Source organism: Spermophilus citellus (assembly GCF_964194105.1).
Source record: "Spermophilus citellus genome assembly, chromosome: 4".
Taxonomy (NCBI): domain Eukaryota; kingdom Metazoa; phylum Chordata; class Mammalia; order Rodentia; family Sciuridae; genus Spermophilus; species Spermophilus citellus.
This window is the reverse complement of record NC_138185.1, coordinates 151283866-151296680: the sequence shown is the minus strand read 5'-3', so window position 1 is coordinate 151296680 and position 12815 is coordinate 151283866. Positions and strand designations below refer to the sequence as shown.

The 12815-nt window shown below is 37.3% G+C and overlaps 1 protein-coding gene across 1 annotated transcript in view; it reads left to right on the top strand.

The window, feature by feature from the left end:
* ATG14 (autophagy related 14) overlaps nt 1-12815 on the top strand; it is a 44586-nt gene that overhangs the window by 13318 nt on the left and 18453 nt on the right. Inside the window, exons 3-6 of the mRNA XM_081289029.1 lie at nt 692-754; nt 3010-3052; nt 8171-8252; nt 11697-11934. Of these exons, the coding sequence (XP_081145155.1) occupies nt 692-754; nt 3010-3052; nt 8171-8252; nt 11697-11934 (426 nt within the window). The remainder of the gene's footprint in view (nt 1-691; nt 755-3009; nt 3053-8170; nt 8253-11696; nt 11935-12815) is intronic.

Here is a 12815-nt window from a genome sequence, read left to right as displayed (position 1 = left end):
TATATAATTAAAATTATTTTTGTAATGGAAGCATCAAGCCGGGCATGGTGGCACACACTTGTAATACCAGCAATTTAGGAGGCTGAGGCAAGAGTATCAAAGTTCAAGGTCAGCTGGGCATGGTAGCAAACACCTGTAATCCTAGCAGTTTAGGAGGTTGAGGCAGGAAGATCATGAGTTCAAAGCCAGCCTCAGCAACTTAGCGAGGCCCTATCTCTAAATATGAAAAAGGACTGGGGATATGGCTCAGTAGTTAAGTGCCCCTAGCTTCAATTACCATTACCAAAAAAAAAAAAAAAAAAAGTTCAAGGACAGCCTGGGCAGCTTAGCAAAACTCTGTCTCAAAATAGAAAATTTAAAAAGTGCTGGGGATTACCTCAGAAGTAAGTGCTGGGTTCTATCCCCAGTACTGTTAAAAAAAAAAAAAAAGACAGTCTCAATTTTCTTGAATTCAAATTTATTTTAGTATTCTCATGTGCATCCTTTGAAAAATAATTTAACCTGTTGGGAGAAAGAATTTGTAAACATTTTATAAACCCAGCAAGCAGCTGTGTGCATCCCATTGAGGATCTCTGTTACGTTAAGAACTGTGTCATTTTCACAAAAATGATCAACTCTCAGGGACCTGTATAATGTCAATGAACTGTGAAAAAATGAACATTAAATAAAACATTGAATTTTTTTCTTACAGGTTTATTGACAAGAAGGAAAGGTTAAGTCAACTTAAGAGCAAGCAAGAAGAATTTCAAAAAGAGTGAGTTTTTAAATTTGATTTTTGATTTGTGAAGGTTATCTGTCACCACTTGGTTTAATTCATTGCTAAGGTATGCAGATATAATGTTTGTTAACTTACTTAGTTTAATGCATAGTCTTTTAAAGTTTGGGAAAGGAGTATATCTGAGAAAGGTAAAGCAGGGGATATCAGGCTTCTAGAAAACATCAGCCCCAGACCTGGTGCCTGGCATACAGTAGGTATGCCAGGTGTTTGGCAAATGTTTGGATGGATGAATCCAAACCCCATGCCTTTCTTATTGACGTGTGGCATGTGGGCTCACAATAGTAGGCTTGCTTAGACTTAAATTGATACTGGTGGCTCCCATAGGATCTTGGTGCTTTCATTGACCTCTCCTCTTCTGTTCAGTGTTGGGCCAAGTGTGGTCTGCAGATCATCTTTGTCAGAATTCAGTCATTTGAGATAACAGTTTTTAAAAATGCAGATTCTTAGAATCATATTCTGAGCCATTCTGATTTTGTAGGTCTGGGGCAAGGTCTGAGAATCTGAGATGTTAGTGAGTATTCTAATGAATCTCTCACCTCCTAGGTTTAAGAATTGTCCTGTAGAATTTTTCTTTTTCTTTTTCTTTCTTTCTTTCTTTTTTTTTTTTTTTTTTTTTGTTGTTGAACTAGGTATTGGACCCAGGGTCACTCTATCAATTCTATCAATGAACTACATTCTCAATCCTTTTTATTTTGAGAAAGAGTCTAAGTTGCCCAGGTTGGCCTTGAACTTGTGATCCTCCTTGACTCAGTTTCCCAAGTAGCTGGGATCGCAGGCATGTACCACTGTATCCAGCCTAGTTTAGATTTTTTGAAATAATCTTTCCTCTCTCTCCATCATTAATCTCAGCTAGTAGAGTTGACATTTATTCTGATGTTACTAGGTTGATGATTAGCTACTTCGAGTATTTTGGGGAAGTAGCTATTACTAAATGTTTTCTTTTGAGACAGGATCTCATTAAATTGACTATGCTGGCCTTGAACTTTTGATCCTCCTGCCTCGGCCTCCTGAGTTGCTGGGATTACAGATGTGCACCATCACATTCCCAGCTTCTTTGAAGAGATCTTAAAACATTAAATTTTCTCCTGTGAAGTCTCACATTTACTTCATTACTATGGGCTGAATTATTTTCTTACCCATTTTGGATGTTGAAAGACTATGCTCAGTATCTCAGAATGTGACTGCCCCTTATAGGGGTTTTCTCCAAAGGTTTCCTAAAGTAGGCCAACATGGAGGTCTAATTCTACAGATAAAAATAATTGACATTTTTGCCAGTGAATCCCAAAGTGGGGTCTGATCCTCTAAAGAGAGTTTGCTGTGATTTGAATAAACACATTGGTGAACAAATAAAATATTCTTCATTAGAGAAACCTGCTTGAATTTATTTAACTCAACACATTTTCTTTATTACTGGATCACAGGAACTACATTTTTTTTCCCCCATAGAATACTTTATTCCATAGGACAAAATTTTAGAGTTGCTGGTTCGTGCCATTTGGGAAGTAAGCATCATATTTTAGATTATGAATTCTCTTATAGCTGTCATTATTTTTTGTGGCAGTGGGGGAGTAGTGAACTTAGTGGTACTCGGTCTCTCAGCCACATCCCCAGCCCTATTTTGTATTTTATTTAGAGACAGGGTCTCTCTGAGTTGCTTAGTGCCTCGCTTTTGCTGAGGCTGGCTTTGTACTCTCGATCCTCCTCCCTACATCTCTCCAGCTGCTAGGATTACAGGCATGTGCCACTGTGCACAGCATCATTAATTATGACTGGGAATTATTGATTATGACTAAAGACAACAGGAACTTCATGGAACTTTATTGGGGATTTCTAAAGTAAGGCTCTTGGCAGTGTTAGAAGTACAAAAAGAAAAGAGCAAAGGAGAACTATGGAGAACAAGGAATTTGGGAAACACTTGAAATGCCAAGTCCCACTTTAGTATTTCTAGCCATTTCTAAGTCCTTATGTATTTTTGTGGTACTAGGGCTTAAATCCAGGGGCAGTTTACCACGGAGCTACATCCCCAGTCCTTTTTATTTTTTGTTTTGAGACAGGGTCTTGCTAAGTTCTGAGGCTGACCTTGAAGTTGTGATGCTCCTCCATCAGCCTCCTGAGTCACTGAATTATAGTCATGTGCCACTGCACCCAGCTTATTCTAAAAAGTTGATTTTACACTTCCAAGTTTCACAAAATTCTATTAAGAATTTGTTTTCTGTTTTTTCTCCCTACAGGGTATTAAAAGCTATGGAAGGAAAATGGATAACAGATCAGTTGGTAAGTTCTGAGAAGAATTTATATTAATATTCTATTAATATTCTTTATACCTGAGGCTACATATTTTTAAGTTGGTGAAGCTTCAAAGTAATTTTGAATTTAAATTATTTTTTATTACTTTTGGAAGTCTTTTTTTTTTTAAAACAGGCAAAGTACAGATTTATTAAAAAGTGGAGTGAGAAAGAGAGGCTCAAGCCTGGAAGTCCTGTTCTGAAATATGTTTATGTAGCCCTCTCCGACGTTTCACCTACATTCCCAAAACAGAATATGGGCATATAATTGTGGAGCCATCAAAGAGTAACTGAAGTTTGGTGTAGATATAGAAACACAAAAACAATGGCTTATTCTTTTTGCAAAAATTATTCATAGTAAACACACTCCAGGTGGATCAATGATTAAATGAAATATGTAAACCCATCAAAATATTAAAGCATGCAAGAGTATTTTTGTAACCTGGGGGAGTGTGGGATCTTTATAAGCCATAGGGTAAAGTAATTGGACAGATTATATATACAAGTTAGAAGGTTCTGTGTTAAAACCACTAAACAAAATTAACAGACTGAGAAAAACAACATAGGAAATAAGGAGTTTGATAAAAGTGACAACTCTTAACACTTCCATCCATGTTGGTGGGAGTATCCATGAGCACATTTGATTTGGGGACAGTTTTGTGGCGGTTTTTAAAGAGCACATATCATATTTCCAGCCATTTTCCTCCTAAGGAAATGCACCTAAAGGCATAGATTTATGGATAAAGAAGCAGGCTATCCGCATCCCTGGTGGTAAAGTTAATGTGTGGATACTCTAAATGTTCATGCATCAGTAGGAGATAAAAAGCTATCAAAGTATGAAGGTGTTGGAAAAAAAATGGTCTTTGTATTTCTGTATTGAAAGGTCACTTTCACTGAACCCCATAAATATATACAATTACCATGTCAATTAAATTTTTAAGATTTTTTTAAAAAAGTGATTGATTTACATGTGTCAGTATGGAAGTATGTCCAAGACATTTTTTTTACAGCATCTTTTTTTCCACCTTTATTTTATTTATTTATTTTTGTGTGGTGCTGAGGCATGAACCCAGTGTCTTACATGTACTAGGCAAGCACTTTACCACTGAGCCAAAACCCCAGCCCCCAAGACACATTTTTTTTTTTTTTTTTAGAGAGAGAGAGAGAGAGAATTTTTTTAATATTTATTTTTTAGTTTTCGGCGGACACAACATCTTTGTTGGTATGTGGTGCTGAGGATCGAACCCGGGCCACACGCATGCCAGGAGAGCGCGCTACCGCTTGAGCCACATCCCCAGCCCAAGACACATTTTTTTTTTAATGAAAATGGAAGGTGAAGCTAAAGTATGATTCCATTTGTTGTGGGTATTTTATTTTGTTGTTGTTGCGAGTGTATTTTAGATGTAAATAAATATTCTCTAAAAAGAAAAAATACTCATCAAACCTAAATTTTGGAGATGGCCTTTTGAGGTTGGGAGCTGAGCTTAGCGAGGAGTGCGTGCTTAGCATTCAAGAGGCCCTAGGTCCGGGCACAGCATACACATACATGAACACAGAGATTCCACTACTGAAGAGGAAACAGGCTAACAGTCACATTTCTTTTTTTCCTTCTGCAATGTTTGATTCTCCCACACCTCATACAATAATCATCATAATTTTTTTATGATGCATACTTTTTTACACATGCATAGTTTTTTACAAAGAATATTTATAATAAAGGTGAATATTGCCTATGCTGTGAATGAAATGAGTAAACAAAATCTGTGAGAAATTTTTCTAAATTCTCTATTTTTCTTGTCAAAAACTTCAATATTGCCATTTTTTTACATTTTTTAAGATATTTGCATTCTAGTTGTACATGATGGGATTTGTTGTACGTTTGTACATGTATACGATATAACAACATAATTTGACCAGTAATAAAACTCCATTGTGTATATAAAACCACATTTTCTTTATTCATCCATTGATGGACACCTAGGCTGGTTCCGTCGTTTGGCTATTGTGAATTGTACTGCTATAAACATGGGTGTGCATGTGTCACTGTAGTATGATGACTTGAATTCTTTAGGATAAATACAGAAGTGGGGTAGCTGGGTCACATGGTGGTTCCATGCCTAGTCCTTTGAGGAACCTCCGTACTGATTTTCATAGCAGTTGTACTAATTTACAGTTCCACTAACAGTGTAAAAATGTTTCTTTTTCCCCACATCCTTTCCAGCATTTATTGTTTGTATTCTTGATTGCTATTAGTATGTGAAATCTCAGTGTAGTTTTGGTTTGCATTTTCCTAATTGCTGATAATATTGAACATTTTTCCATATACTTGTTGACTGTATTTCTTTTGAGAAGTGTTTGTTTAATTCATTGTCCATATTAATTGGGTTACTTGCTTTGTGTGTGTGTGTGTGTGTGTGTGTGTGTGTGTGTTTGTGTATTCTAGATATTAATCCTCTCAGAAGAAGGACTAGCAAAGATTTTTCTCCCATTTTGTAGGTTCTCTCTTTGCATTTTAATTATTTATTTGTTTGTTTGTTTTGCTGTGCAGAAGCTTTTTAATTTGATGTCGTCCCATTTATTAACTCTTGGCATTATTTCCTGAGCTTTAGGGGTCCTATTGAGAAGGTCATTGCTTGTACCTATATGCTGGAGTGTTGACCCTATGTTTTTTTCTAGAAGTTGCATTGTTTCTGGTCTAATTTTGAGGTCTTTAATCCATTTTGAGTTGATTTTTGTGGAGGGTAAAATACAAAGGTCTAGCTTCATTCTTGTACATATGGATAACCAGTTTCCACAGCACCATTTTTGAAAAGGTTATCTTTTCTTCAATTTATTTTTGGCACTTTTGTCAAAGAACAAATGACTGTAGATGTGGGGTTTGTCTCCGTGTCTTCTCTTCTGTACCATTGATCTATGTTTCTGTTTTCATGCCAGTACCATGCAGTTTTTGTTACTATAGCTCTGAGTATAATTTGAAGTCAGATATTGTGATACCTCCAGCAATGCTGTTTTGGTTAGAATTGCTTTGGCTATTCTGAGTCTTTTATTCTTCAAAATGAATTTTAGGACTGTTTTTTCTAGTACTGTGAAGAATGTCATTGATATTTTAAGGGAGATTGCATTGAATCTGAATGTTGCTTTTGATAGTATGGACATTTTAAACAATATTAATTATGCCCATCCATGAATATGGGAAGTCTTTTCATTTTCTGAGGTCTTCAATATTTTTCTTCAATATTCTGTAGAGTAGTTTCATTGTAGATAGAAGTCTTTCATCTCCTTGGTTAGATTTATTCCTGAGATTTTTTTTTTCTTTTGAGGCTATTGTGAATAGAGTTGTTTTCCTGATTTTTTTTTTCAGCAGAGTCATGATTGGTGCATAGGAAAGCTGTTGATTTTGTAACCTGCTACTTTGCCAAATTTGTTTGTTAGCTATAGCAGGCTTGGGTGGAGTGTTTTGGATCTTCTAGTTTCAGATCATCTGTAAACAGTGATAATTTGATTTCTTCCTTGCCTATTTTTATCCCTTATATTTTCCTTCTCTTGCCTAATTGCTCTGGCTAGAATTTCTAGTCAGTATTGATTCTTAAAAACCACTACCTTTTAGAATGAAAATCTTTCAGGGATAGGGGTATAGCTCAGTGGTAGAATACTTGCCTAGCATGTGCACCTGGGTTTGATCCCCAGCAACCCCCCCCCCCCCAACACACACACACACACAGCAGCAATGAAGATAACTCATTTCCAATTTATTTCTGAACTTGTCAGTCCCTCTGAGTCCATTCTTTTTTTGGAGTTGCTTAACTACCCTGACACATCCTCCACCCCCCCCCCTTTTTTTTTTTGCTTTGAGACAGGGTCTCGCTAAGTTACATAGAGCCTTTCTAAATTGCTGGAGATTGCCTCAAACTTAGATCCTCTTGTCTCAGCCTCCTAAACTGCTGGGATTACAGGTGTGAGGCACTGCACCCAGCTGAATCTGTTCTTGAATGTCTCTTTGGGTTCATTGGAGAGAATAAAAGTTCTCCCTCTGTCACTTCCCTACAGCCTGTTTTGTGTCTTTTGCCATAGACTACTTAGATAAGTGTTAATGCTATACACATTGGAACATTGTTGTAAGCTTTTAAGTGTCCATATTTATGGAGGTATTAGAAAGTAATCATACTAAAGTATGGTCCCATTTTTTTTTTTATCTTTTATTCATGTTAGGGGTAGCTATTACCTGGCTGTGCCATTCCTGGTGATATAAGAAGGTAATTTCACTGGGCACAGTGGCACATACCTGTAATCCCAGTAATTTGAAAGATTGAGGCAGGAGGGTCGCAAGTTCAAGGCTAGCCTCAGCAACTTAGCAAGACCCAGTTCAAAATTTTAAAAAATGCTGGGATGTGGCTCATTGGTAAAATGCCCTTGGATTCATCCCTGGTGTCAAAAAATAAATAAATAGTCAATTTCATGTTTCACATAATTTTCTGAGCATTTCAGAAAATTGTTACTTGTTATACACTTTAAAAATAAAACTGGTTTCAGTGCAGTTTTTATTTCTATGCCCTGCATAGGAATAATTTACTTACTGTGTGAGATCATACAGTAATGTTAAAAGGGTCTTAGTAACCATCACTCAAAGTGTAGATCAGTACATCAATAAGACTTTTTGTAATGATGCAAATATCCTTTGTCTCCACCCTCCAAAATGATAGCACTAGCTATGTGTGGTGTTGACCTTTTGACACGTGGGTAGACTAAGTAAGAAACTGATGTATTTTTCTTTGATGTAATTTTAATTGAGTTTTAAATAGCCGCATGTGACTAGGAGCTAGCAGTATACTGGATAGAGCAAGTTAAGAATTTTCAACATTTTTCTTTTTGCTCATTGACACATGGAAAAGAACTTTGTGAATTTCTTTCTCAATCTCCTAGCAGCTTTTGCATTGAACCAGAAAAATGTTTTCTTTTTTGTAATCTACCATAGTTATGATACCTATACTAGATATGATTATGTTGCTCATTTTATTATGTTTTCTAATATATGCATGAAAATAAGTAGTGATCCTAGATAATCATATTAATCATAAGAGATTAATGTTTGATATATACCTTTCTCCAGAGATGGAAAATAATGTCTTGTAAGATGAGGATTGAACAGCTAAAACAAACCATATGTAAAGGAAATGAAGAAATGAAGAAAAGTAAGTAATTTCCCCCCTACTATCCAGTCCAAGTAAAGGGCTTATGTGGAATTTCATGGGATTAATAAACTAAAGGGATGGCAAAAGAGAGACAGGATAACAGCAATATCCACTTGGAAAAATTTACAAGTTGAGCATCTCATACCTGTAATGCTCAGGACTAGAAGTGTTTCAGATTTCCGATTTTTTTTTAATTTTTGCATTTATATTAATGAGGTATCTTGGGACTGCATCCCATGTCTAAAGAAAAAATTTCTTTGTTGCGTATATACCTTATACACATAGTGTAGAGATAATTTTATGCATTATTTTTAATGTGTTTTGTCTTTTGGCTGTGACTTGTCTCATTAGGTGTGGTGTGGAATTTTCTTTTTGTGGCATGGTATTGATTCTCAAAAAGTCTTGGATTTGTAGTGTATTTTTTAATTTCAGATTTTCTTATCAGGTATGCTCAACCTGTACTTGCATTCCCTTCTTTTTATAAGACATTCGTATAAGGAATTATATAAACATACCATTTAGAGTCCTTCAGGAACCTGCTATTCTTCCCTTTTAAAGTTAAGGAAGTGCTCACCTGGGCATGATGGCATATGCCATAATCCCAGCAACTCCATAGGCCAAGGCAGGAGGATTGCAAGTTCAAAACTGACCTCAGCAAATTAGCAAGGCCCTGTCTCAAAATAAAAAGGGCTGAGGATGTGGCTCAGTGGTTAAGTGCTCTGAATTTCAATTCTTATTACCAAAAAATAAATTAAATAAATTAATTAAAATAAAATAAAAAATAATCTGTGTGCAGTGAGTGGCATGTCTGTAATCCCAGTGACTAGGGAGGCGGAGATGGGATGATTGCAAGTTTGAGGCCAGCCTCAGAAAATTAGGCCCTAGGCAACTTAGTGAGACCCTGCCTCAAAATAAACAAAAAGGGCCAGGGATGTAGTTGTTAAAAGCACCTCTGGGGCTGAGGTTGTGGCTCAGTGATAAGAATTCTTGCCTAGCACATGTGAGGCACTTGGTTCAATCCTCAGCACCACATAAAAATAAATAAAGATATTGTGTCCATCTACAACTAAAAAAAAGTTTTTTTAAAAAGCACCTCTGAATTTAATCCCCAGTATAATAATAATAATATGATGATGATGATGACGACGACAACAACGATGACGAAGAAGAAGAAGAACAACAACAACAACTAGGGAGCTTAGTAGTAGCTTAGTAGCTTAGTGGTAGTGGCTCCTGGGTTCAATACCTAGTACCACAAAAGGGAAAGGAGAACAAAAAGGAAGGGCCAAGCATGTAGTTCAGTGGTAGAGCACATGCTTTGCTCTTGGTTTGACCCCCAGCATCACAAAATGAAAAAGAAAATGGGAGCAAATACTTCTTAATTCCTTAGTTAATAGGAAACTTGGTCTAACTTGGTATTCACTTAAAATAATCATTAGCTCATGCCAGAAGCACAGTATACTGACTTTTTCCTCTTAGTGAATCTCCTACATATTTTAATCTGTACAGATTTTACATTACATTTGAATACTTCATTCTTAAGTGGTTGTCAAAATTTGAGTACTTTTAGCAATCGTACATCCTTAGAAACATGTATTTTTGAAGATGAATGTTTTAAAGTTTAGAATGAGTCACCTTCTACCTTGTGAATCCCTTTGTCTTTGTTGCTTTCAGAAGCATCAAAGTATTTTATAGTGGCATGTAATGGAGTAAAAGCTTCCTTTGAAAACGTTCTAATAAAGAACTTGTGTGGAGTTGCAAGCTAGAGAAGCAGGGCAGCATGGAGCGAGTGGTGCTCAGAGCTACAGCCAGCCAGTGATCCACTGCATTTGGCTTGCATTCCTCCAAGTCTTGGGTTCCATAGCAGCATAGGCACTCATTACTTAACATTAGTTCGCCTTTTTACCCCATCCTTCCATGGTGTTCAGACTAGGGTTTGCCACTAGCCATCTGTTTGTGAAGTTATTTGTGAAGTGTAGAATGTACTGAGTATGCACATTTCTCTGATAAGCAAGTTGAAAGCTTTGGTCAGCTCTTTTTAGCAGGTTCCTAAACCCCAAAACAAAAACACCCGCCACAGAAAATAAAAAACATGTTTGTAAAGCAGTGCAGTCTGTGACAATGGTTTCTGTTTCTAGCAAATTGTCAGTCACCTGGTAACTATGTTAAACTATAGAGAGAAAATCCTGGGATCCCCCTAGACTTAGAAAAATGATCACACATTTGAACGTTGTGGCAATATTGTGTTGCCCTGTTGAAGAAAAATGATTCTACATGATTATTCTGAATTTATGTACTTCCCTCGCCCGCCATGGGTATTAGGGATGGAACCCAGGGCCAAGTACACCAGCAAGGCCTGTTCTCTTGCCATGATTGGCAACAGTTTTCAGGCCATCCCAGATCCATGAGCCTCATTTTGAGTAGTACGGCTGCCTGCCAGGGTAGGGAACTGTTGCTCTGTAAATGACCTTCTAGGCCATACTCTCACAATTTTGTGAAAAATTTTGAAGGAGTTGATTCCAGAAGTGATCTTGGTCTCAGCTCATGAATTAAGACCATGCCACCCAATAGTCTGTTTGTTTTTAACCTATGATGTTGGACTATCACAGGTATGAAAGAAAGGGCACAGATGATAAACTACAAAGCCTGATGACTCACTTCATAATTTTTTAGTTTTAGAGTTTCACAATATAGTTAAATACAGATATCTGGCATAGATAAGGAAGTTAAATTATATAACAGTTGCAGACTTGAGTTTAATCTGTGCTGCAATCAGTTACTTATTTAAAGATGCAAGATTAGATGATAGAATGTTTTCACATTTTGCTGGGCTTAGTGGCATATGCCTGTGATCCAGTGACTCAGGAGGCTAAGACAAGAAGATAACAGGTTCAAGGCCAGCTTGGACAAGTTAGACTTATGTAATAAGTCCCAGTCTCAAAATAAAAAAGGATATAGCTCATTGGTAAAACACTCCTGTGTTTAATCTCTAATACCAAAAAGGAAAAAAAAAAGTTTTGCCATTTTGAGGGAGATGAAAAGGACAGCTCTATGTTCTGGATCTGCACTGGTTGCAGATGTGGTGACCATGGTGATTTCTTGCCACCTGTGAAGGTTTATAATATTAGATTTGAAACTGTCCCCAAAAGTCTTGACTTAGCACCATGGCTGAACATACTCCTTTGAACACCTGTAAAAGCTCAGTAGAGATCATGAAAAGGGATAAACTTGCTGCATGAGACTGAATCTTTAAGATGTTCTCATTGAGTAGAAATGGTAAAGAGATGCATCTAAGGAAGAGTAAAACCATTAGAAGGAAATCTCATACCTGCAACTGAACAGGTAGGCTGAGAGGTCCTCAGAAAGATACTTAATGCACACACAGATACTGCAGCACACAGGAACTGTTTGCAGAGGTAATTGTGTGGTGTTTATACATTTTAGATTCTGAAGGCCTTCTGAAAACCAAGGAAAAGAACCAGAAGCTGTATAGTCGAGCACAACGGCACCAAGAGAAAAAGGAGAAGATTCAGAGGCACAATCGCAAACTTGGTGACCTGGTAGAAAAAAAAACCAATGACTTAAGAAGTCATTATGAGCGTCTGGCAAGTCTTCGGCGATCCCATATATTAGAGCTCACCTCTGTCATTTTTCCAATTGATGAAGTAAAGACTGGTGTGAGGTACAATAAGCAAGGCTTTTGATTCTAGGAATAGGTGCTCCAAATATTGTTTTTCAAGTTCCAAATATTGTTTTTCAAGCATATATTAAGTGTCATTCTAGGGTCATTGGTTTTCCTGATAATGAATTTTAAGTCTTATCTGCTTCAGCAAACAGTACACTGTGCAAAGTTGGGGGGAGAGCCAGGGTGAGGGGCATGGTCCACATATGTGCTCTCATAGAGGTTATATGTGACTCACCCTCCTGGTTAAGACCTACCTGCCGGGTCATGTCAGTTGCATTCCCAGCCAGACGATTAGTTGTTTGCTCTGGGACATGTTCTTGAACATCATCCAAGTCTGATTTCCCTACGTATTTAAGTAGGGATGGAAAAATCCCTACTTTGCAGAGAAATCATGACCTGATATGTAGGAAAATACCTAGTGCTGGTTCTCTTAGATGGTGGATACACATGTTGACTTCACCTTTTCCTGCTAACTGGCTTTTATTATATTAGCTGTTGTCAGTTGAATGCTGTGATTTTAGTCTCAGGCACAAATGCATGGGGATCCTCAGAAATTAGGGATGGACAGACAGTGGTCCCCCACCTGGTTATTCATCTGAATCACCCATGGGCTTTTGAAAACTAAGGTTCCAGAGGGCACTCCACCAGCCTCCCAATCCATCTCAGAATACGTCTGTAGATGCTCCTGATGATCAGCAGCTTTGGAAACAACCACTGAAGGCTCTTATGTGCTCTGGCTATTTCCAGTTGAGGATATTCTGTCTATTTTGGTTCCTTGGTCTCCAGCATCGAGGAATCAGGCAGTGAAAGGAACCTTTCTTGCCTGTACTGCAGCTTGGCCTTTGGTCTATTGCCATAATTGGCTTCCTAAAAACCCA